The 16808-nt window shown below is 42.4% G+C and overlaps 1 protein-coding gene and 1 pseudogene across 3 annotated transcripts in view; one reads left to right on the top strand and one right to left on the bottom strand.

Annotated features, from left to right (window-relative positions):
* CCNYL1 (cyclin Y like 1) overlaps positions 1–11409 on the bottom strand; it is a 36665-nt gene extending 25256 nt beyond the window's left edge. The window contains exons 1-2 of one of the 3 annotated variants that reach the window (XM_007110646.4): positions 11089–11409; positions 1848–1922 (exon numbers count right to left, since the gene is read on the bottom strand). In XM_007110646.4, coding sequence (XP_007110708.1) covers positions 1848–1922; positions 11089–11314 — 301 coding nt within the window. In that variant the 5' untranslated portion in view covers positions 11315–11409. The remainder of the gene's footprint in view (positions 1–1847; positions 1923–11088) is intronic. The other 2 variants (XM_007110645.4, XM_007110647.4) reach the window with 2 other exon arrangements.
* A 2984-nt stretch (positions 11410–14393) lies between these two features.
* Positions 14394–14938, top strand: LOC102985340 (thioredoxin, mitochondrial-like; annotated as a pseudogene).
* Positions 14939–16808: the final 1870 nt, after the last annotated feature.

Here is a 16808-nt window from a genome sequence, read left to right as displayed (position 1 = left end):
TCTCCCGTTGCGGAGCACAGGCTCCGGACGCGCAGGCTCAGCGGCCATGGCTCACGGGCCCAGCCGCTCCGCGGCATGTGGGATCTTCCCATACCGGGGCGCGAACCCGGTTCCCCTGCATCGGCAGGCGGACGCGCAACCACTGTGCCACCAGGGAAGCCCTAGTTTTACTTTTTTGATCTAACAGATATTCTGTATTAGGTACAAATGAAAGACTCCCCATCTACAAAAGAAAAGGACAAAGCAAATTAGGCCAGGTGAGAAACTTAGCTAATAAAAAAAATTTACCAGCTGCATAGCTGAACTACTAGCCAGTACTATTTTCTAATTCTTCATTTACACACAGCTTAATTACCACAATCTACAGATGTCAACTCTAAGAACCAGTTTCTGGCCAGGCACTCATCTCTAAACGCACCAGTATCTCTGGAAGCATCCTGAACCACTTAATGGTAACCTACTGAAATACCTTACTGAAAAAATACACAACTGGAAAGTTACCTATGTTAAACGTAAATTTTAAAATGAGTGTGCTGACCTACATGAACATATCTACAGCATACAAAACTGTTTTGCTCCAACAAAGGCCAGAAGAATAAAAGCTTGAAGAGGGTCTTAGGCCACACTCTTGCTCACATTGCCTCCTTTAACTCCAGACGGGCATCACAGGCACGGATCCCTTAAGGCTGAAGAGAGAGACAGGCATGGGACAGCTTTTCTTTTACTGTCTCCAGAGCCCCTTTACATGTGAGCAGCTCATGGCTCTGGAAGAACTGAGAAATAGAGCAATCCTAACCAGAAATGAGTGGCTCAAGGACACACACTAGAAAAATGCAAGTCAGAAACCCTGGGCGCTTCCAGGTTGGTGAACATGTAGTACCCTTGCAGAGGGCATCAAAGCTCTGTGCCCTGTCCCCATGCCTGGCCCTATGCATCTCTTTCATCTGGCTGTTCCTGAATTATATCCTTTTATAAAAACCAGTGATCTAATGGAAAAAAACAAAAAACAAAACAACAACAAAAAAACAAACCTCCGTTTTTAATTGTGTTGCATCACTTTAAATATTATGGAATGTTCACTTCTTGTATTCCTGCTCCCGTAATCAACTGAAAAACTTGGTCACGTATGGCTTTTTAGCAAATAAACTAGGATTTAACATAACATTAAGGAAGACAAGCAGGCAAGCAGGAGTGCAAAAAATTCTACAGTTCTGATTCTCATCTTAAAACAAGGAGGACACAGGAAATTTATATGAGTTTCACATGCTGAGGATAATCTTCTGGGAAACCCCATAAGGCATGTTGCTCTTATTACCCTGGCACAGCACTACATTAGGATGAGAAAGTTTTGAATAGCTTAAAAGTTCTGAGTAGCATAACTCTGGATGTGAGATAGGCTCGTCTGGTTGAACACTGGGTAAAACAGGGCCAAAATCACAAGGTTCAATTCCCATATATAACAACTGATTTTTCTGATTTGATCAAATGAAAACCTAACTGTGACCTAAACCCTATCATTCATCTTTAACATATGTGCTTTTTGGAGCAAGGAGAAAAGGACAAAGTAGCATGGAGAAATAGACCACATCTAAATCATGTGGCCAGTTGACTATGTTGATAAAGAGGTGGCAAAATGTATAAACAGATAGTCTAAGTGTTCTCCTCACTAAAACACTGACAACTAAAGGAAAGTGTATCATCAACATATTAAAATAAAACAAGTGAATACACGAAAAAGTGAAACATTTAAACCACTGTAAGAGTTTTTCTAAATACTTCCTATAATACACAAAACAAAAACAGTTTTCACTCTTTTTCTCAGGGGAAAAAAAAAAACATTGTCTTACCATCCGTTTGAGATTTGCTCAGGAAAATTGTGCTTGCCCTTGGGTGGTCAGAAGGGTTTGATTCCAAAGCTAAGTCTGTATAGGAAGAAGAGAAAAACGTGTGGTGATTTAGTTGAGTAGAAAAATACATGATTTTAAAGATAGCTACACATTGATTTAAACCACTTTTAATAGCCTTGAGAAGAGCTTTTAGTAATGACAAAAAGGCAATTTTAGTAAAGGCACAATATAAAAATTCTATTGGGAAACGGCAAAATTGTAGAAAGTCTCCATACATGTGGAATAAAACCATGGCTATGTCTTAGACTTCTTTAACTTGCACCTAAATAATCTATGCCATTTTTAGATGAATCATATATGTGACTCCCCTCCTCCTTATCAATTAAAAATTCAGTCACCCTCCTTTAAAGCTGATATTACTAGCACATTCCAGGAACAGTCTCAAGAAGCAAGTTATGCTATAGCCAACTACTGTCAGATACCAGCTCAATATATCAAATATGCCAAAACCAAGTGAGTTGCTTTTGGCAAATGTTCTTCAGACAATCAAACGTCTAATTCTAACTCCATTCAACAAATGAACTCATTTAATTGGCTGTGGTTTATCTGGGGGCTATTCATCACGGCAGATTTAAGAGGACTACATAAAAGTTCAATGTTCTAATCTATAGAAACACTTCCATGATAGTGATTTTTAACTTTGCCCTCTATTTCCAAAGCTAAACTCTCACTTCTTCATTCCACGCTGCATGATTAATTTGAGGCTTCAATAAGAGTACTTTCTGGAGCAGATCATAGGGCTACTTGAAAAAAATTCTGGCCATACCTACATAAAAAGGTGGGTCTGCCTGTAGTCCACCTTGCACCAAGGTGGGATAGTGTCTTCTATTTAGGGAGAAATACAAAACAAGCACAAGCTACCACACAGGATAGTAAGGTTATTGTTTAAAACAAACAAACAAACATAAAAGCCCTATGACACTTCCTCAGCAAAGTCCATCTCAAACCATTTAACCAATCTTTTAAGAAACTGGACCAAGATTCAGATAAAGAGTAATGCTTAAGGCAATTATTTCCCAATGGTTAAGGCAATTATTTCCCAAACATAATAACTGATCTGTTTTTGAAAGAGGGGTATGATGGTCAAAGTGAAATACAAATATATCTCTGCCTCTTAGAGAATCAAAAGAATACACACATTGATATATTAAAAACTAATTAGTCTAGTAGTAAATTCTGTCTCACCCAGCATTTCACAAATGTATCTACCTAGAATCCCCTTTTCCTGCCCAGAAAGAATTTTGCACGAACAGTAATTTTGGACTTCCCATTTTAACAGGAATCTGAGCCATCCATTTTAATGTTACTGCCAGCACTAGTAATTTACATAGCTAAACCAACTGCTTTGTTCTTCACGAAAATTCCTTCACTGAATTTGAAGTTTATCAGCTGCTTTTGGAGAAAATATTCTATTCAACATTTTTATGTAGAAGACCCATAAAATTATTTTAAAGTTTTTTTCTCCTACATATTTGAAAAATTAGACAATGGGAAAATAAATTATTTCAGCTGTACACAAAATGACAGGCAGAGACTTTCACAGCTGCCTCTAACCTATGGCTTCCAACAGGATTCATGACTACTTACCTATACCAAAAAGAAAGTAAACAGACTACATTTGAATCTAAAAAATAAGCAGAAATGTTTGCAAAGTAGCTGTATTATTTATCAGTGTCTATGGCATGGTAAAACTTAACAATTTTCAATGGAAGTCCGGGAAAAGTAAGTGCCAGAATCAAAGAGAAGCTTTAACACACACACACACACACACACACACACACACACACACACACACCACACACACGCGCGTGCGCGCGCACACCCGCCAAACCAAGATGTGCTACTACAGATCTAAATACAAAAATCAAGAAGGCTGGGATAAAAGAAATGACAACATGCAAAAAAAAAAGTAAACTTAGCCCAATGACCAGAAAAAAGCTGGCACTCTCCCTACTCTATCCTAGGGGGTTCAAAGGTAGGCACACGACCCAGGACTGGCCAATCAATCACAGCTGTCCTGGGACTTCCCGAGAAAAGAGAAAGGCAGAACTGTACTCTAGGATCCTTAGCTAGTCTTGAGCTGCTGGACACTCCCCTTGCTATCATGAGGGGAAAGGCTTTTCAGGAGACATCAACAGAGGAGAGCAGAACTGAGGAGGTCATTTAACTCCTGGGTCAAGTTGTGCTTAACTCTGTGATTTTCTTTTAACTTGCAACTGAAGGAGACCTGGTTAATCAGCAGTACTGATGATCACACTAAAGGTGGGGAAAGGTAAAAGTCACTTGCTCATTCCTTTAACAAATCATGAACAAAAATCTGCATGAGCCAAAACGATGCTGTTTAAAAATTAAACACAACCATTCACAATCATTAACACACAGTGATTCACAACCATTACTTTTAGTTGCTTTTCTTATACGTTAAAAAAAGCTCTAATTAGTGCACAATTTATGTCTTCTTGTTACTAACAAGCGCTCTCCACCCCACTGTTTGCATATTTATTGTTTAACGAATACACACTGGCCCATCAAGTGTTATTCCTATACTGGACTTCGCCAATCCCCTATTGCTGTGGATTGGTGCTTACAAAGTTCTATTCTTAAAATATTATGAGGAAAATCTTCATGTATAGAGTTTTTTAAAATAATGGTTTTATCTCCTTAGCAAAGATCTTCGGAAGTGGGATGACCAAGCCAAAAGGTTAGATCGCTTTCACGGCTCCATGTACAATGCTAAATTGCTTCCTAAAGAAGGTGGGGGGCACATTAGGGTATAATGCTACCAGTCATGACATTTTGAGTTCCTACCCTTGCTTTGGATACTAGAAAAAAAAAAAATTCCTACTGATATGAATGAGGAACCTCACTGTAGATCTAATTTCTATTTCTTTTGATTACACAGTTTGACCATTTTCCCACAGTTATCAGTGTTATTTCCACTTTGGTGAGTTGGCCTATCATTTGAATGTACTGTAAACACCAGGGCCCTACTGCTGTCAGTTTGCATGAGGTTTTCAGAAAATATTCATCTTCTGTTTATAGCCTACATAACTAACAATATTCTGTATAACTTGCACTTTTTGCTAATGAAAAATACCACATCACTATAGAATGGACATGTGAGCCATTAGACAGTAAACTCATACATACACACAATATTTCTGCACTTTCCATTAACTATCTTCCCAAGAGCCTAAGGAGATTATGGTAAAACCTACCACACTCTTCACCATCACAAAGGTAAGACGGCCAACTATTAAGCAAAGCTTTACCGCCCACCATCCCTCTCCCCACACCACGTGCACACACAGTGATTTAGAGACTTCAGGAAATTACTGTGCATTCAGGAAATTACATGGATTCTTCCTAAAGTTATTTCTTTAGAAACCTCTAAGAATGTTTTACCCAGGAGAAATATTCTTTAGCTCATGATTAGGGGTTATGATTAAAATTGTATTTTAAGACCCATCACTTCTGTATTATCAATTTAAATTGCAACTTATTTGACAGCATGATAGGTCGATGTAGAAAAAGTATGATTAAAAAAAATTAAACTTGGGTCTTAATGTAAACATTCCTCAGAGGAAACCTGTAAAACACCACTGACACTGAATACTGTTTTTTCTCCAATCTAAGATTCTACCAGGTGTTAAGATCCATCTCAATTGCAGTTGTTAAAAATGTGAAAATATAGGCAACTTAGAACAAATGAAATGCATTACTGAAGGCTAAAAGTGTTAAAACTATGCTATCAAACTGTCGATAAATGATTTCTCCTTGTTAAAATATTAGAGGGAGAGGGAAGTGACCAAGAAAGCATCTGACAGAAGCAGCATATTGCAGAAAGAGATTAATATCAACATATTGATTTCAATATATTCCAAATAAACAGGAGATGTCAGCAGTTTCCGGGCCAACTGCCGAGCACCAGTTTACTTAAAGGTAACCACTGCATTTACTGAACTGCCCTAGCATCCCTATACTGTACAGTGTATTAGTTTTATGGCTCATAATACAAACATTACAATTCTTACAATTACCACGTAAACTGATGATTCCATCTCTTTGAGCCCACACTTTCCACCCCAGTCAGGGAGTTCCTGCCAGCCAGCCCTGAGCTGGGGTGCCTCACCAGAGGGTACACAGCAGGCTCCTGCACCTGCCCGTCTACTGCTCACCCAAGCCTTGATCCTGCTTTCCTAGCTTCTGACAATCCTGGCTTCCAACCTTCCCAACTCCGGTTTCCAACTGCTTCTGTACCTGCCTCCACCTTGGTTCTCAGTTTTGCCTTATTTTAATACTCAATCAGTTTTACAGTGATCATGATTGAGAGGTGACATACAGGTAAGTATACCTGGCTTTACATATTTCTAAAGAGTACTTTACTCAGTTTCTTGGACTTTTAAGAACCTTTCTGGGTTGCAAGTTAACCTTCATTTCATTTCACATTATGCAGTGTTACTGTTTTAACTCTAAAGTTTTATTACTTTAATACACTAAAACAACAACAACAAAAAAGGGTGCGAAAAAAGGTAGTACTCCAAAGAAGCTCACATAATGTTATCAATAAATTCTGTTCCTATATGCCATGCATTTGGAATTTACAGTCCTACTCTCTATCAATACTCATTTTTAAAACCCTGGACAACTCAACTTATACCTAAGAGAAGAATTACTACACTACCTAACTCAGAACATGGTGAGAATCAAATGAAATGCAAGAGCAATCTATATACTACAGCCTATTTTAGGCCCTTATTAATATCGCTTTCTTGTTCAAGCCACTGTTGGCTCTCACCTGAGCTACTGCACCAGCCTCCTAACTGGTCTCCCTCCCTGCTTCCTTCCACCCTTACAGTCTATTCTCACACAGTAGCTGGTGTGATCTCCCTCCACCCTCTCTACCCCACTTCCCTTTTTCTAAGAATTAACATCATTCCCCTGCATATAATCCTTCAATGGTTTCCCATTACAATTAGACTAAAATTCATATTTTTTTGTCAAGGCCCACTAGGCATACAAGGTCTTAATCCCCTATATTCCTCCTGGCATTCATTCACTCAGCTGCAGCCACCCATCTTTCTGTCCTTTGCACGCATCAAGCATATTCCCTTCTTAGGAACTGCACAGAAGCCTCTTCTCCCACATCCTCACATGGCTCTCTCAGGACTGCTCATGGGTCGCTTAAGGAGAGAAGCTGTCTTTAACCACCACTTGTAAAACTGTCCTCCTCCCCAGCCCATACTTTCATTTTCTTTCTTCTCAGTGTCTCACTACCTGACGTTATTCTTGTGTTGTCAGCCCCCAGGCACCTCTAGAAAGGACGGACCCGAGCTAGGGTACGGGCTTGTCTTGTCTAACCACTGTTTGTCCTGCCTCTGGAATGGTGCCTAATAATCATGTTTCAGTGTACCCCAAACCAGTTAAGTTTCTCCTAATTTTCCCACATCATCTAAGGTTTCTTCTAATGCTGTCTTTTGATGTGTCTGTCACCTAAGACCAGAGTTAATTTCAGATCTCTTAGAGTAGGAGTTTAGTTACTCAGAATCAAAGACACAAGACAGGTTACCAAGAACCATGAAAACCTAAAAGAGGAAATCTAATGTTCAGTGAAAAACCAATGGTAACTTTAATTTGGGAAAAGAACATTTAATGTTAAAATAACTACAAAATGACTCACCCTATGAATTTAATTAAGTCGTAAGACAAAGTGTACAATCAGAATGCTATAGGGAAGTATCAATACAATGCATCAGTTTTTATCTGTGTCCCCTGAATAAAGCATTATAATGGGATTATAAAAGATGCTCAACCATAAAGGCTGGGTAAATGAATTATGCTCCAACCATTCGATGGCACAGTAAACAGTTGGTAAAAGGCAGGCTGTAAAGCTATGTGCAGTTGCATGGAAATACATCATCCTGGAGCACTCTCTAGGTGTCAGCACAGTTTCAGAAGCTTCATGTCATTACTTTTCTTTATAACAAAAAGTTACAAAGTGGCACATAAAGAACAATCTCATCTTTGTAAAATAAACACAGTGTTATGTTTATATGCATACAAAAGGTTCAGGAAGAATCAACACCAAAATATTAATAAAAATTCTGGATATTCTGAGTGTGAGTGAAGGACTTTTCTGTGTTTTCTAAATCTTTTACATCAAATGTTTATTAATACTGTCACAAAAAAAGTAAAAAAAAAAAAGTGTTTAAAATAGCTACTGGAAAGAGGAAAGATCTGTTGCTCAGAGGTTTTTCCACATCATATTGCCAATTCCTTCCCTACCCACTCTTCAGGGGGATGGGAGGTAGGGGTCACTTGAGAGAGCACCTTTCACCAGAAAATTAGCAAAGTTCCTAAGGTCAGAACACAAAGGCTGTATGAAAAGTTGATGAAAAAAAATAAAATCAGATAATACGACCTTAGCATCTTATTTTCTATTATGACACTACCATCAGTTATATTAGATATACTGTTAAAGACAAAGTAGTAAAAAAATTCTTTTGAGTCTATCTGAAATCTATACTATGTTCTTAGAAGTTACTTTTTTGAAATGGCTTGAAGAAATCATGTTCTTCTCCAATGTTTCTGAAGAACAAGACAGAGCATCATTTATGTACGATTTTCTCTAAGTAACCAAATAATTCTTCACTGTAGAAAAGCCAAAATGTTTTATATCTGAGTAGGTATTTCTCAGTTTCCAGGGAAACCGATATAAAATGGTCTGAAATAAAGACATTAAGAGCAAACTTCCAATGTGCCTGTACTTTATATTTGGTGTTCTGACCTTGTTTCTATGGAAACTTAATTAATAGGCAAATGATGAAATTGAGGTTTCTCTTATCACTTTATTGAATGCCCCCCCAAAAGACAAATTGAAATGAAATTTTAACCATCATGTTAAACATAAAAAGGTAAATTCTGTACTCATGAACTCTATTTTTCCAGTTCCTGATTTAGCACTCCTTCCTAACCATACATAGTCGTATGCTAAATGCTTAGTACCTTACCTGCCCGCTTACCAGCTTCCCCTTATGTCCCTCTGTCCAGGGCATTCTCGGCTTCAATTGGATTTCACCAGAACAAACTGTTTAAAATATATCAACATGTTTACCTGACTGATAAATTTAGGCTATTTCATGACTTCTACTTTTATTCATATCCACTGCACTGAATGTACAGACACAGAATGGAGAGGTAAATGTTGCTTCTGAGTTGTGTACAATAAACTGGAATGGCAATAATCAAAACTGGAGTATGCTGAGATAGGCCTAACTTATGGATAAATTATAAAATATAAGGTGCACTCTAAACAGTTTCTTAAGCATCCCAAGAACTGAATTTGGCATATCTACCACCTCCCAAGTCTGTCTCTTTTGTTCAGCAGCTGTGTTACACAGTCATTTCAGATCTCTAAGTCTTGGCTTCTTCATCGGCAACAGAGGGAGAATATACACGGGCCTTATTTGTAGATGGAAGGGCCAAGTGAAATACACATGAAAATGCGTTGTAAATCTTAGAAGAATTCTATAAAGGTCCAATTTTCGTCTCTCATCCTACACTATCCAACTACTAACTGTTTTTTAAAATCATTTAGAGGCTTACCTTATAGCAACAAGTAGAACAGTTTTCACAAGTACTTACATGCTTTGTGTTTAAAGCTACAATTAATTCACATAATTCGTTCATTCTTTCACAATATCTAACTATTCTGAAAAGGGAGTACTTTACACTTACAAAGCCACGTCCATCATAAGGGTGAATCCACAGGCTTAATTATTCTAACTTAAGAAATTAAGTAAACCCAACTAAAATTTAAACAGAAGAGCTGTAAGACACTTCGTCTATGAAATAATGAAATCTCTGGCATTTAAATGAAACAAATGGGCCAGTGGGGCTTTAACATCTTTATGATACAATGTTTTATACTTCAAAGAACACAGTCTTTATTAAAGTGCCACTATGCTACCCAGAATTTTTTTTTAACCTAGAGCCATCCCTTTCCGAAATTCTAGAGGCAAAAATCAAACATTTCCTCTCTTCTCTCTCTCCTCTCCTCCCCGACAACACCCACCCCCCAGCCATTTAGTCTTCAGAACTTTTACCTGAATATTCTTAAAGTTGAATAGGATTCTACTGGTGGGGGGGGGCGGGGGGCGGGGGAGGGAGCCATGGAGACACTTTTCTGCAGGATGGATGTGGCATGTTAACTCCCAAACCTGTATATTACAAATTACAATCTGAATTTGTTTTTTCTCCTTTGAAACTTTTGTCCAGCAGTCTCAGGAACCACGTCGCCCCTCCCTTTGAACAGGCAACGTGTAAATGAAGTCGATTAAGGCTGTGCAGCTGAAGACATACTTGTGTCAAAGTGGAAATTTTAAAGTAATCAGAACTCCATGGGGTCTCCTTTGGTAAAGGAAAAAAAAAAAAAAACTATTCTCTGCAGCCGTGGCAGTAACGTTTCACACCGTTCACAGTTATTTTAAGCCCCCTCCCACCATTTTCTTTCCTACCGTGTTCAAATTACAGTTAGAAGGGATAAAGTAGCTTCTATCAGGGCGACTGAAAACATTAAAATCCAAAGAATTTTACTTAGGAACACCACATTGACTCTGTCCAGATCTATTTTGAATTTAAATGACAAATCCTATAATGTTTGTCTTAATTGTCTCGAGTATCAACTACCTTAACGAATGGAAGTCTATCATCAGGCCCTTACCTAGTTCCTCCGCTTAGGTACCATCTGGATAGGGAGACGGGATGGATACGCCGAAGTTAAGAGTATATAAGTTTTCATTAAGAAAAGAGAGAATACATCAGAAAGTCTTTGCTAAGTCCCACGAGATGTTAAATAGAACCACGAGCAGGAAGGGCCGCGGGTTGCAGGGTCTCAGGCCGGGCTGGGAAACGGGAACGGGGGAAAGAATTGGGCATTCGGGTAGGGAAGAGGAAAGGAGACTGGCCGGACGCGACGGGTAAAGAATAAGGGGTGGGGACGCCAGGCAGAGCCAGCCTTCGTCCCCGGTGCCCAGCCCTGGGAGAGCCAACTCCGAGCAAGAAGGAGCCCGAGGCGGCGGCTCCCTCCCGGGGGACTCTGGGGGCGGCGGAGGCCAGAGGTAAGCCCGAGAGCAGACAGCGCCAACCCCGCGAGGAGCGAGGCGCGCCCGCTGCTTCTTACCTTCGGGCATCTCCCGGTCGCTGATGTGCTGCAGGTGGTGGCCTTCGCCACCTCCGAAATCCAACTCGGCGGGTTCCACGGCAGCCGGCGCCGGAGCTACTGCCACAGCGTCCCCGGCCGCCGCCTCGTAGACCTCAGACTCGTAGTCCGGCTCCGCTGACCCTGTGCGCCGGCCCAACTTGGGGCTGGCACTGGGGGACACGCAACAAGACAGCGAGTTCCCCATGGGGCGCCTCCACTCCTCGCCGCCGCCGCCGCCTCCGCTCGCCCCCCGACTCCGCCGCGCTCAGCAGCCGCCCCCTCCCCCAACAATGGCGCGGCGGGCACTGGCAGCCCCGGGCTATGCCGGGGCTGCGCCACGCATACAGGCGCGACCTCGCCCGCCGCTCGCCCGTCCGCCCAGCCGCCGGGCCCCGGGCAGGGCTCCGGCCCCGGCCGCACCCCCACAGCCGCCGCCTCCCCGGAGCCAACTAGTCTGTGAGGGCGGCGACCAGACCCAGACCGGCTTATTTAAAAGGGGTGGGGACCAGACAAGCGCTGAGACGCGCAGCCACTGCCGGGAGAGAGCGCAGCCTGAGCTCCTCCTCCTTCCGCCGCCGCCTCCCGACTGAAAGTAGCTAGCCTGGCCAGCCCTTGCCTACCGGAACGTGTCCTTCGGTCACCTGGTTACGACGGACCAATCACGACCAGAGTTCCCTCCACGCGCCCTCCTCGGCGCGCAGGCATGTGACTCACAATGCCACGCCCCCGCCCGCGGCTGCTCCGCCCCCCGAGCGGCGCGCCCCGGCCTCCGGTTTCCATTCATCTCTCGCGCTCCGAGCTTTCCGATCCTGCGGGAAGCGCCCTGGGAGTTTGTTAATCGAAGCCGTCCTGAGTCAGTGGGCTCTGTAGAAAGCCCCTGTTCGTAAAATGCCAGTTCAGTTAGCAACTCGGTTTCACCGGGTCGACAATTGACTCATTTGATGTATTGCTCAACGAACTTAGTTACACCCCAATTTTTGACCGTTTTTTGTAACTGAATGCTCCTCCTGTCTTGCCTTCCAAAGAGTGTTAGTTTCCGCCTGCAGTTTAACCATAGCAACCACCGGGGCCCTGGTCCTACTCTCAATAAAGAGCTGTGGCTGTGTCTTGAATGAGACTCGAGGACACGTCATCCCTCCACTTCCTCATCGGTAAATTAGGTACCGAACTCCTCCCTCCCACCTCTGAGACGCTGGAATTCAGCAACTCGCTTTTCTCGCCTGTTTCTCTCTTCCACGGCAGGAGTTTCCAGGTTTCCCTACTTTAGCCAACAACAACGCATAAAGGACGATTTTCTCATACAAACTTGAGAGTCACAGAGTGGAGTACCACTGTCTTGATTTGATGAAGATGATAACGATAGTTAACGTTTGGCAAACACTATGCGCCCGACCCCGTTCCAAGTGAGGTACTCATTTAACCCTCGGGAACAAAATCCTCAGAAACCTTCATTTTACAGATTTTACAGAAACTAAGTAACGTTCCCAAGGGCACACGATTGATCAGGGGTGTGGCCAGGATTTGATCCCTGATGGTGTGGATCCCCAAAGGCACCTTATTGTGATTATCAGAAAATAAAGGTAGAAGTCAAATTTGGTTGGAAGTGGCATAGTGTATCAGGATTTTCTTTTTTTAAGGAGGAACAATTTTTTGATGTGGATTTTAAAATACTTTCCCTTCATTCAACATTGATTATTCCCTCCTACATGCCAGGCACCGTCTGTGGGAAATAGTCCTGCCCTCAATGACCTCAGGCACGGTGAGAAAACAAAGGCTTAGAAAGCCCAATTGTCTGAGGTCACACTGCTTCAAAGTACTTAAACCTGAAATTCAAACCTAGATCTCTTAACCCCAAGTAGATGATGGGGTAAAGAGCTTGATTTTTTCCCCAGAAACATGAGAGCCATTGAATGTTGTGAAGTTAAGGAGTCACTATCAGGTGGTTTGTAGTGAGGTCACTCTTGACAATAAGTAGGACTGATGGAAGCAACAAGACCCATTAAGAGACTTTATATTCATCTAAGAGAGGAGTGAGGGTTCAAACTAAAGGCAGTGGCAGAGATTGGAGTGGAGGGAAAGGATCTGAGGTCATTTGGGAGGTAGAATAGAAGTGCTTAAGTGGCTAGATATGGAGCGAGAAGGTGAAAAGAGAAGCAAAAATGGCTGCTAGGGTTCTGGCTTAGGGAACTACATAGAGTGTGGTTACTTTTTCTTAGATAGTGCAGGAAAAGGAAGAGGTTTGGGAAGGAAGATCATTTTGGGTTCTGTTAAGTGGAGCATGAAAATGGAGCTCTCTGGTTGAAAGTAAACCTCTGCAGGCTAAGTCCATTTTGTGATATCCCAACTTATGTTTTCAAAAATAACACATTAAATCAATTAAAAAATGTGATTGGGGAAATTCCCTAATGTTGACAGCTAAGAATATCACATTTTTCATGGAGCAACTTGGAATCTGTGGTTTTAGAAAATGAGGCATCCTATGTAAAATGAAACTGGTAAATGAAAACAACATTTAAAATTGTGTTGTCATTAGAGTATACACAAAGTAATTGAAGCTGTAGGTATAGAAGTGATTGCCTTGAGAAGACATGTATAATAAGGAAAGGAAGAAAGGAAGGAACGAAAGGAAGGAAGGAGGGGAAGAAGGAAAGCAAGAAGGAAGGAAGAGAAGGAAGGGAAGGAAAGAAGGAGTCTTCGAAAATAGGGAGATTTAAGTGGCATTTAAGTAAACCTGCCAAGGGAGCAGTGGTAGTTAAGGGGCCTGAGGTTTTTTTTTTTTTTTTGTGGTACGCGGGCCTCTCACTGTTGTAGCCTCTCCCATGGCGGAACACAGGATCCGGACGCGCAGGCTCAGCGGCCATGGCTCACGGGCCCAGCCGCTCCGCGGCATGTGGGATCTTCCCGGACAGGGGCACGAACCCGCGTCCGCTGCATCGGCAGGCGGACTCTCAACCAATGCGCCACCAGGGAAGCCCGGGACCTCAGTATTAATCAGGAATGACTGATCACGTGAGTCCCATGAGGGTAGGGATCCCATCTGCTTCTCATTTCTGGAGCAGAGCACCTAGCACAGTACCTGGCCAGTAGATGCTCCATTCGTAATTAGCCAGTGTTGTCCGCGGGGCAGGAAAGCTACAAATACCATTGGCTGTGGCAACTGGGTGACTGGAGATGTGTGCAAGCTGGATGGCAGGCAGTGAGTAAAGAAATGAATAGGGAACAGAAGTGCCCTTGACCGGTGGGGAGGGCCGCGCTGTGCACCCCTCTGCTCTCGCTGTGGGGAGATGGCTCAGCGACTTCTCCTGACGAGGTTCCTGGCCTCCATAATCTGCAGGAAGCCCTCTCAGAGTCAGTGGGCGCCCCTTGCCTCCAGGACCCTGCAGACCCCACAGCGCAGTCCTAATAACCTGACAGTCACACCCAGCCAAGCCCAGTCCATATACACCACCAGAGTCTGTACAACGACCTTTAACATCCAGGATGGACCAGACTTTCAAGACTGAGTTGTCGACAGTGAGACGCCAGTGGTTGTGGATTTCCAGGCACAGCGGTGTGGTCCCTGCAAGATCCTGGGACCAAGGTTAGAGAAGGTGATGGCCAAGCAGCATGGAAAGGTGGTGATGGCCAAGCCGGATATTGATGACCACACAGACCTCGCCGTAGAGTATGAGGTGTCAGCTGTGCCCACCGTGCCGGACATCAAGAATGGGGATGTGGTGGACAAGTTTGTGGGCATCAAGGATGAGGACCAGCTGGAGGCCTTCCTGAAGAAGCTGATTGTCTGACAAGAAGGGAAGCGTCCTGACTGCCCCCGCCCACCTGGGCCCCGTGGTCCCAGGGGACCCAGATAGAACTCACAGCCCTTCCGTGCCGGCCCTTTCCACCTCCTCCCTCTGCCTGGCCCCTGTGGGTCCGTGCTTTGGAGACCAGGCCTCCAAACACAGGAGCCTCAAGTGCTCCCAACCTGGCTGACCACCAGGGTGGCCGCCCAAGGAGCGGTGCCGCCGCTGAGCTGGGACAGCCGTCTCCCCACCCACTCTCTGCTCCCTCTAGGGCTTGTCGCTGTGCTCCCAGGATGCTGGGACAGAGTCCTGGGGCCAGCCTGCAGTATCAACTTGGTCTCCCTGCTCCCTTCTGATCTGAACCCCAGTGCCTGGCTCATCTGCCTCCTGCATTTTTCTTTCCTGCTGCTGTTTTGTAAAAAAAAAAAAAAAAAAGAAAGGAAAGGAAAAAAGAAACCCAAACAAGTGAGAGTAATATACATAATTCCCTCATTTTTTGTAGGTCTGTAATAAAGAACTTTATGTGATCCCCTCTAAAAAAAAAAAGAGAGAGAAGTGAATAGGTGAGAAAATGGAGACAAGGATTCTCTTCCCAAACATTTGGTTGAGAAGAGCGATGTGGTAGTCATTAGAAGGAGATGTACAGTTAAGAATGCTTTTTTTTTTAAGGTGGAAAAAAAATGTGAGTATATTTATATGTTAAAGGGTGAGAGCTGATAGAGAAAAAAGGAGTTTGAGGTTAGAGGAGACGGTACAATTGACAGAGCGAGGTCCCCAAGAAGGCAGAACTGGATGCATTCCAGGGCAGGCATAGGTTAGCTTTGGACTGAGAGAAAAGCAAGGAGAGAGGACCTGGGTGACAGACCTCTATTCTGGGTCTGTCAGAATTGAGACATTTCTGATAGAGGACAGGTTTAGGAAGAGCTCATCTGACGACCTCTACTTTTCTCTATTATAATAGGCTTCTGTTTGGAAAGCTACTCTGGGAAAGAGAGGATAATGTGTAGAGAAGTTTACACATCAGAAAAGCTCAATATACCTAAGAAAAAAAGAATATCTTCCCTCAAAGTTGGATAAATTGAAAAGAAATTTGAGCAAAAACCAAGGAGCTCAGGTATAAATAGGTATGTCACAAAAGTGGAAGATGTGAAATATTTGTTCCTCCAAATAGTTAAAAGACATAGCAACAACTTTGGGGGGAAGAGTTTAAAAAATTAAGAAGAAAATGACATGTAATTGCAAAAAGTGTGAACTTTACAAACCCTTTAATCACATAAGAGACCAAAAAAAGACCACAGGGAATATTCTTCTTTATTAAAAGGATACCAGGAGGAAAAGGTCACCTCAAATATCAGGGAAGCAAGGATGATTAATATTTAATTTAGTTGTTTCAAAGATATAAGTAAGGTTTGGGGACAAAAACAGGCAACAGATTGAAATGTGGGAAACCATGGTGGAATGGGAAAAGATTCAGTGAAGTTCAGTTTCAATAAACAACATCTTGTTAAATCCTTAGGACCTAGTGACTACATTCCATGAAAATAATAATATTGTCTGAAGTCCTAGGAATGTCATTAGATACCATTTTGGATGATTCTTGTAGACTTGAAACAATGCCTAAGATCGTTTCAAAATAGTGCCTGCATTTAACAGCAGACGCATACAAAAATAAGTAGGTGTGACTTTGAAAATTAAAGAATTTTTAACTTGCTAAGCAGAAAAAATACTAGGAAGCATCGTTATGAAAATAGATTTGAAAATATTTTGTTTTAAGAGAACATTTGAGGGCAGTAAGAAAAAACTGTATCTTTTTATGACAGTGGCAAGTCTGGGAGAGCAAAAGGAAGCAAAGAGAAGTAATGTGGTTTGAATTAAGCAAGAGTTTGATTCTGTGATAGAATCTGACACCTTGCATAT

The sequence above is a fragment of the Physeter macrocephalus genome, chromosome 2, assembly GCF_002837175.3.
Source record: "Physeter macrocephalus isolate SW-GA chromosome 2, ASM283717v5, whole genome shotgun sequence".
NCBI classification, from domain to species: domain Eukaryota; kingdom Metazoa; phylum Chordata; class Mammalia; order Artiodactyla; family Physeteridae; genus Physeter; species Physeter macrocephalus.
The sequence above is the reverse complement of the archived record's forward strand: the minus strand, read 5'-3'. Positions and strand labels throughout refer to the sequence as shown.